Source organism: Styela clava, chromosome 13 (assembly GCF_964204865.1).
Source record: "Styela clava chromosome 13, kaStyClav1.hap1.2, whole genome shotgun sequence".
In the NCBI taxonomy this organism is placed as follows: domain Eukaryota; kingdom Metazoa; phylum Chordata; class Ascidiacea; order Stolidobranchia; family Styelidae; genus Styela; species Styela clava.
The window spans coordinates 7,788,889-7,798,734 of NC_135262.1; the positions used below are offsets into that span (position 1 = coordinate 7,788,889).

At 36.7% G+C, this 9,846-nt stretch overlaps 1 protein-coding gene across 1 annotated transcript; it reads left to right on the forward strand.

The window, feature by feature from the left end:
- The first annotated feature begins 1,145 nt into the window (after nt 1-1,145).
- On the forward strand, nt 1,146-8,218 carry LOC120333027 (atlastin-3-like). Its single transcript, XM_039400376.2, has 10 exons — nt 1,146-1,367; nt 2,520-2,719; nt 2,973-3,110; nt 3,198-3,353; nt 3,642-3,731; nt 4,343-4,574; nt 5,284-5,471; nt 5,788-5,859; nt 7,241-7,489; nt 7,567-8,218. Exons 1-10 carry the CDS (start codon nt 1,244-1,246, stop codon nt 7,882-7,884), a joined length of 1,767 nt encoding a protein of 588 aa, XP_039256310.2. The 5' UTR covers nt 1,146-1,243; the 3' UTR covers nt 7,885-8,218.
- Nucleotides 8,219-9,846: the final 1,628 nt, after the last annotated feature.

Sequence of the window (9,846 nt, forward strand, 5' to 3'; positions counted from 1 at the left end):
AACATCACACTAACAGTGCATTATAAACTAAAAACACGAAATATTGTTACATGCAGCAACTTTATTAACTAAATTTTTCAACAAATCTCACGTGATTAAGTTTTGATCCTCTCAAATTAAGGTGACTGCTGTATATAATCTCATGTCATCCGGAGGTCACGGTTGACGAAACATGTCTAATACACAAATTTCAACTCAATCCTATTTGAATGAACCATACAGATGTAATCGTTTTTATTGAAAAATGTGTTTGCGTGAATTACATCCGAATCCAGTTTTTAATGAAATCGACACGCTTACAATGGCCTTCTATTTCAGAACGCATTGATTGTCGTTAAATTCCGGGACAACCGTATCCCAGCACGGTACGCTAGACGTCAATTCCGAGACTGTCCCGGCCATTCCGGGACGGTTGGCAGCCCTAATCCCATGCAGGGATGATCATGTGCGAGAGGATTGCTGGACTCCTCGCCGCCGTAGGGTGGTTCACGTAACCGCTGGTCGGTTACGGCTTCCTCCACCATGAAGTCCATGCTTCCGAAAACAAATAACTGGCTAACTAATCCCATACCCGACCTGGACTTGTAACCGGACGAGAGGCCGTGGTTCGCCATATGATTAGGCCGTCTTGTCGGCTTTCCTCTCCCCCAGAATAAATATGTAAATCCTATCCTACCCTAAATATGGTTTTCATAGGCCCACTAGTAGGTAGCCTATTACTTGTGGTATTACTGTATTAGTATCGTGGTACGTTACCGTACCTCGCGAGTATGTTGTGTACCTAACATACTTCTAGTGGGCGTAGCATAACAATTTTTTGACATGTCAATGCTAACCCCCACATGAGTACACAATCACGTCATAGAGCTTGCCAAATATACGTACAATCGCCCGAAATGGCACGGCGCCGACGATAAAGAACTGACTGATGACTGCGATCTCTCTCATATTGGGATCGTTACGACCATGGTTACGACGAGAAAACGAGAGAAATAGCTGTTCGATGTCGGGTGCTCGTCTTGAATGACAGTTCGTATAATTTGAAGGGCTCTATTACGTCACAGTGACGTTTTTAGATGACGCGGTCAGGTGGGGATAGGAAGTACTTCAGATACGAAACTACAAGAGACCCCTAAACTACACTACATCCAAAATACAGGTCCCAAAGTGGGAGGCTCGCCTAAAAATTCTTTTCTTCTTCGCATATTTGCTAGTTATGAGTTAAATACTTTTATATGTAAAAATGTTGAAAAATTTCCGGTATTTGGTGTTTTTGCCATCAGCTGCGAGTGTCTTCTGCACAAGATTTCGGCCTAATCAGTGTGGAAAACCAATTCTTGCAAAGGAAAGTTATTCAAACTTTTCAGGTCAGTGGAAACAAAAACTAAAATGTGGCTAATTAAGCTCTTTACATACATTTCTACATATCTACATTTTGCGTTAAATTTATAGAACCCGTGACATTTACCGATCATATTTGATATACCGTATTTCTCCGTGTATATTACGCACTTCTGGTTCCAGATTTCATCTTCAAAATTAGGGGGTGCGTATTATACATTGGTATAGAAAATTTTCAAAAAATCCTGATCGATATTTTACATGCAATTGCAAAATACACATGTTTTCTTTTCGTCTTATTTCTATTAATTTTATGTGACAAAGTCCGTAATAACCAGATCATGCTTGTTGCAGTGGAATCACACCCACGGAATGGACTATCTTGTCTTACAAAGGACAACGCATCTATTTCAATAACCAGTGTATATAAGTGATAAGAAGGTCACTTCAAATCGATAGTTTGATTGTTGTTGTCGTCCAGTCTGGCGTCCCTCATTTCTGTTTTGCCGTATCGGCAAAACTGAATGTTTTTAAATCGTTTTTTCTCACTCTGAATTGCGGCTTGTTTCATTTCTCTCGTTTTGACCAATCGGCAAACCTAACGCTCACAAATCTTTTTTTCCCAACCATTTTCTAAATGCTCTAAGATATGTAAAAGCACGATAATTCAAAGCCACTCCGAGATTGACAGACACAGACCTGTCAATGTCATAAACACTTGAAACATTTTATTAAATCACAGTAAAACTTGCTAGGCTGGCTTCCCGAAAATACCAAATACGGTTGACGCAAGTGACCAAAGTGAGTGACTGAATTCGACCGTGCGTATTATGCATGGACCTTAGTATTTTCATACAATCCACATCCTAAAATAGCCCCATGTATTATACATGGGTGCGTATTATACACGGAGAATTACGGTATATCAGTGATCATTTGCTAAAAAGATTTACAAGGTTGCATGACATACAAGCTGCACCACAAGATTCCCATCAAATGTCCCATCAAGTGGTCTTCAGCTTCTCACGGTACAACCATTATAAAAAATATTAATAAATAAGTTAAAACTGATCAAAATATCAAAACCCTAAATAAAATAACTGCTGTACTTTTATTCAAGTTTAAATTTATAAATACCTGAATTTTTAGCAAGAATTTTATATGAATAATCTTTTCAGCAATAAGTAAAGGACGACAACTCCCTTTGTTGGTGGAAAAGCAGGGAAAACTGGTTTTAGAAGAATCAAATTTGAAACAACTTCTTTGCGGGGAAAATGTCAAGGATATGCCTGTTGTTGTTATATCGATAGCTGGGGCATTTCGAATGGGAAAATCGTTTCTATTGAATCTATTTCTACGTTATTTTCAGAAAAATGGGGTAAGAACCAATGGGGTACTACCCTGCATGGGTTAGAGATTGTGCGAGAGAATTACTGGACTTTGCACTGCTGTATGGTGGTTCACATAACCATTCGTATGTTACGGCTTCAAGTCCATGCATCTGAAAATAATACTTGGCTAACTAATCCCATACTCAACATGAAATGGTAACTGGACGATATGATTAAGTCGTGTTATTGGCTTTCCACCACTGTGAAAAAGATAAAAATTTTATTCTATCCTTGATTTAGGAGAAAAATTGGCTAATAGAAGATCCTTGGGCTAAACTCAATGAAGGTATAAGCTGGAGAGGTGGTGCTGAATCCCATACCACAGGAATTGTTGCGTGGAGTGAACCATTTATTGTGAAAAAATCTGATGGATCGAAGGTAAAATCATTATTAGGCCTATATTTACCGTACTACTGTGTTATTTCAAATTTTCAATTTCTGAAATCAACTCTTGGTGTATTTCAGATGGCGGTTATACTATTGGATACCCAAGGAAATTTCGACCATGGATCTAAAAAAGAAAACAGTGTGAGGGTATTTGCATTGAGCACTTTATTCAGTTCATTGCAAATATTCAACGTTTCAAGACAAATTCAATCAAATGACTTAGAACATCTGAAGGTACTGATTATATTACAATATACTATATATATACATATTATACACTTGTATTTGTGAGCGCTGTCATGAACTCATATCACCATATTTTTTGAGATAGTGGTTCAGCAATGTATCATTTAGTAGAATATTAATAAAAGTCTATTTTATTTGAAGATATACTGTATATCAATAAATTTATAGCGAGTGTTCCCAATAATCTTTGGCAAATAGGTAGCTCTATCGTATTAGTAAGCATTTTAACCTTTCGTAACTAACTAACTAACTTTATTTGTGTCGTTTATTGTTCAGTCTTTTGTGGAATACTCCAAGTTTCCTGTCTTCAGTGACCAGAACAATATTGACGGTGTTCCCAATTCAAAGGAAAAAAAGTATTTTCAGGTCAGTTGAGTAATTATCTAATAAAAAATAGTGTTTGATTATTATTGCGCTCGTACGAGGTAACACTGTTGCATTGCCTCCTATTGACTTACTACTTTATTTATTGAGTACCGTAATCATCCTAATATGGCTACCTGCACCGTTATTTACTTTGCAATTAAGATACACAGCTGTCGAAAACTCAGATGCAATCTGCGCACACAGTTTATTCGTTTAGTAATAATATTTAAAATGGCTTTGGATGGTCTTAAAATTATTTTTGGTACTGCAGACTTTTTTTTATATATTTGATGAATAAATGGGAAAAGAAATGGGTATTCCCGAAGTATGTAAACCAAGATGGCGGACACCGGAACGTAGTATGTGCACCAGGTTTTAGGGTTAGGCCACAATTTTATTCCAATTTTCCTTATTCTAGTTCCATTACGAGTTCGAGGACCAGTCAAATGACTCTCATAGTATTTGTACCTGAAATTGGGGCCTAACCCTAACCTGGTTCTCATGCTATGTTCCGAGGCCGCCATCTTAGTTCACATACTTCGGGGGTACCAAAGATGGGCGGCTCCGAAGCCACACTATCTTGGAGTCAGAACATTCATTCTATTGTTTAGGACTTGTTATTTCTGGTTCGTGACTGGGCAAATCCCATAGACTATGAATTTGGAAAGACGGGTGGAAGAGAATACATGACAAATTTAAAATTGAAGTCTTTCAATACTGATAAAATGTCAATGTATCAATATTTGGAGAATACTTTCGATAACATCAATTGTTATCTGATGCCAGAACCAGCTGAAAAAGTCAGAATCACAGGCGAGGAGACGCCACCACTGCTTGCAATAGGTAGTGAAAATTTAATTTTATTGTGTAGACCAGGGGTGTACAACCTTAAGTGCAGGAGGGTCAGTTACAAATAACTGGGTGTAACTGTGGGTCATTCCTAGGCTCTCTAGTAGTTGCAGGAACAATTTTTTGATTATTGATCTTATGGCATGGGTTGCTTCTTTGGTCTAAGCTAGCTGTTAGGGCATTGTAACGGCATCGGCATAGATAAAAAAAATTGACTCTGGCCTGGAATTACTCGCGCGTTCCAAATTAAACCTTAATTGAAAACTCGTTTCGTGTTGATCTTTAGTTATTATTCTTTAGGTCCAGCAATTCATTTCACATAGGGCCCACAATATTCAATGACGATGTTATGTTCTGTAGTGTTGCGTACATAATCATATAATGGCTACTTCTAATAGCACTGATTTACAATTCAGTATGTTGTATTTGCAGGATCTTGTTAATATTTGTTAATCACACATTACACACAGATTATATTGAACAAAGAAAAACACAAAACACTGACTGAAGATCAAAACATCTAGTGACCTCACAGATAATTGCCATACATGTCAGTCGGTCCCACTTCTGTGCACCTTTCGTGTGTCTGCTATCTCTTTTCTCTGTCTGCCCTAAATTACTTGATGAGACTATACGAAGTGCTGCACTTAATTTTAGTAATGAGTCACTTATTAGTTTGATATATTTCAATCTCGGTTCTCAGATTTAGGGAGCAAGTTCGCTTTGCATATTGAACATTTGGCAGAAGAATTCATCAGTCCCGACGAACTGTCACCTAAAAATATTGGGTCTGATACAAGCACCACTGGTAAGGAATTATATGAACATGTCAAGAATTGTGCTGATATATTACTGTCCGGAAAAGGTCCAGTATTGCCAGATGAAATGGAGGTAACAATGTCTTATCGCTTGGAGTTTAAAACTGTACTTCATTAAACATTAAATGACATTAATCATTATACACAGACTACATCATAATAAACAGAGCATATATATGTTTACTCGGCTAGGGAACCATAGTTTGTCTAATCACATTTTGAAATCTTGATTTGGATTAACCTGAATGAGGTAGCACTGTATCTAAGATTTTAAAGACTATCCAACCTCTCCATGCATCTCTTCAAAAAACCTATGTTGAAACAAAATTCTAAAATCTTGAACTATCTAAGATAATGTCAAAAAGGTGTTGATATTTTTCTTATTCCAGCTTATTGCAGTTCACAATTTTAAAATGCAAAAAGAAAAAACGTTGGCTAATTATGAAATGAATGTACTGCAGGTGAGTGACTTTCTTCTTCGTTCTTACGCTTGCAGTATTTATAATCCATTCCGAACACTGTTTAACATGTAATCGATATATGGATAGGGCTGGGCACTTTGAATCAATTGGAATAGTAAATTATTCGAATCGGTTCAGAGCAAAATTTCGAATTGTCGCCATTTTGTTTTTTTCTTTCTGCCAATGGTTGAGGTGGATTCCCCAATTTTTTTTTTTAATAAAGCCATATTTTTTCAATGCAATTCTGACACGACCATTTTATGTAGTGAGTGTTTTCCATTGTGTGTAAACTCTCAGCAATCTGTCTTAGTGATGTATTCTATGTTTTCAGTAATTCATTTGTTGACAAAACCAATTACAATAAAAAAGTCGCATACAATTACATATCCCCCATTGACTCCCCAAGTATTAGTGATTCGTTTCGAAAAAAATAATCGATTCTGAAATCATCAAGTATTCGGAAATGCCCATCCCTAGATATGGATCACTATAGAAAAATTGTATTTGGCGGACACGAGGCGTGCATACTAATTAATAGATTAGGTATGTAGTAACCAATAGACCGTGTTTTTTGTTGTTGTTGGAACAAGAACTGCCTTTGATTGTAACTACCGCCAAACTAATTTTAAATTTATTTCATAATAGTTCTTAGTATATTTTAACCTTATTGTAATTGTAACTGATTACTCCATTTAATAGGGCAGGATGGTTGATAAGTATAGGCTATTACTCACTAATTTTCCAATGGTTGTAATTCAATTCCGAGTTAAAATTACAGCCATAGAAAAGTTGTATTTGGCAGACACGGGGCGTGCGTACTAATCAATAGATTAGGTATGTAGTGAACCAATAGACCAAATTTTTTTTGTTGTTGAAACAAGAACTGCCTTTCATTGTAACTAGCGCCAAACTAATTTTCAAATTTATTTCATAATAGTTCTCAGTGTATTTTAACCTTATTGTAATTGTACCTGATTACTCCATTTAATAGGGCAGGATGGTTGATAAGTATAGGCTATTACTCACTAATTTTCTAATGGTTGTAATTCTATTCCGAGTTAAAATTACAGCCATAGAAAAGTTGTATTTGGCGGACACGAGGCGTGCGTACTAATCAATAGATTAGGCATGTAGTGAACCAATAGACCAAATTTTTTTTGTTGTTGAAACAAGAACTGCCTTTCATTGTAACTAGCGCCAAACTAATTTTCATAATAGTTTTATTTCATAATAGTTCTCAGTGTATTTTAACCTTATTGTAATTGTAACTGATTACTCCATTTAATAGGGCAGGATGGTTGATAAGAATGAGCTATTACTCACTAATTTTCCAATGGTTGTAATTATGTTCCCAGTTAAAATTACAGTGTAAATTTACCAGCGTTTGGAAACCGCAGAGAGGTGGCAGCAATACGATGATATAATCAGATGTTCGCGGGAAGAAGCAAGATTGCATTTAATGAATAATACATGGTATGGCAGAGATGGGGATTCGAAATCGGAGGCAATTTTAGAAGCTGAAATTTCAAGCAAGGATGCTTATTTCGCAAGCAAAATGAAAGACAGACGAGAAAGGCTTGTCCGCGAAAATATTGAACTGTGGAAGCAAGAATACCGTAAAAAACTTCAGGTTAGAATGAATACTTGTGATTTTTTTCTTTCCATCGTGGAAGAAGATAACTATGATATATATTTTTGACGTTATAGGAAAGAGGTTGGATCCATACATCTGAAAGCACATTGGATAAAACATACGAGGAAGCACTGGCAAATTTATTAGCAGAGGATGATAGAGATCCCATTTCGGTTGTTTTACTTCTGAAATCGGCAAAGGAATATATGGAGAAAATTCATTCTATAAATAAAAGGAACGCTTCAGACTCAAATTTCTCCAGGAAAGCGACAGTTAGTGGAACATTAGCAGCTGGTAGCGTTGTAGCCGGAATCGCAGTGTCCTTACCTGCCGCAATACCATTTGCAGCTGCTTCTGCCGGTATTTGGCTTTATAAGAAAACGGAGAAATAATGGGTAATGTTCCTACAAGAATGAAAAAAATCGCCGATTGATATTATAAAGGCTATGACAATGGTCAGTGTCCCTGAAAATCATTGGGGTGTCTAATTATCATAATGTGCCAGAGACTGCATATCCTCCAAATCCTTATTTAAGATGTCATGAATGCAATAAAGATAAATAATAAGTGTCATCAATGCCTATTAAATCTCGCTATAATATTTAAATACGCAATTATTATTTATTAAAATCAATCACAAACATTATGCTTACCAGTGATTTGTGGCTGTATAATATGTATGCAATGACTATGCTATCACTGCTAACATACTCGTACTCATTTTCAGAGTTTTATATTTCGAGTACGGTATGGGCTTTACACCATATGAAGCTAAATCGATTATACTCATTGGGGAAAATTTGGCTTATGGTTCATTTGAATTGGACAGTTCACTCCCGGGGCAGCAATGGCCCCTAAGTAATTTTGATGGGCCATGGCACATTGTTTGATTAACATAAGCTGATTTAAGCAGACTCAATATAGTAATGATGTTATGTATATTAGGTGTGACCGAGAAAGTATTGTCGTCAAAAGTTAATTAAGGGATATTACTAAATAAATCATCGATATAAGCAACAAACTCGCATGTTTAAGATCAAACTCACGCAATTGCCCGAAGAGCACATTGGCGGGAAAGAGCAGTGATCACTATAATTAGTCGCACAAGCCTATACTGTACACGTATTGTCAGAAATGTCATCTTTACTAAAGTAAAAAACGCACGTATTGTACGGGCGGCTACCACGCCCCTCCCCTGAGTGCACGCTTTCAATACAAAAGTTATGAGTTGTTTTTAGCAAGTAGCATAAGATTAGAATTTCAATATAGCCACTGATGAATGTGACATTATTCGATCATTGCGTTCATTTTTTGATACAGTATTTGATCTTGCGCAACCATTCTTTGCATCTGTCTAACTCGGAGATTCTCAATAACGCGAAACCCCAGTAATCTGACACCAAACAAAGTTGATAGATTGACTAACAATTTTTAAACTGTATTATGAATGATATTAACAAAAGTATTTATTCCATTTATACAGAATATCATAGTTCAGGGTCGGCTAACCTTTTTGGCCGAAGGGCCACATGTGGTTCACTAATATTTGCGCGGGCCACTTAACATGGTAGTTATGTTCTAGTTTTGTTACACTGACTACAGGTTAATGAAAAAACAAACAATACCACCACAACAACTTCCACAAATATTAGAACAATAAAACTGTTGTTTCCCAACCATTGATGGGGTGCCATCAGTGGTTATTCTCGAAGGTTTCGCCAAAGACAAGCCAAGACGCTTGATCATTTTTATCACAGCTCTTAAAACAAACCAATGCCTCTAGTCGTACCCTTAACATGGACACTGTCTGCGAGCTCCACAATTTTCATATCATCATCAACTCCCCGCAAGCAGATCGCCAAGTCGCCGACTGAGCAGTAAACTTGATGTCAGTGCTTTTGTCAGGCACCGAGGAATACAATGAAAATGTTCCCGCTTTTGCAATTAAAGTTTCCGCAATGGAGTTGCCAAGCTCTTCAACACGACGTGTTATGGCAAACACCTCTTTTATTTCCAGGTCGTAAAACATTGGCAAGCCGAACAATACAAAACACACATAATAAGTATAATAATAAGTTATAAGTTTATTTCGACTCCATAATCAGCATAACAATACATTTGACAGATAAAAACAAATAAATAAAAACTGATTATGAAATCAGGGGAGCAAACAAAACCTTAGATAAGGTTTATAACGTACAAAATATAAGATGGAAGGTTTTGCCGAGAGGAAGTGGTACGTGTTTACTCACCTAAAATTATTAAGTTATTTCACACACGCTCACATGCACCCACCAGCCACACACACACAACCACTGAGAATTTATTTAAGTAAGACTAAGACGCGATAAATT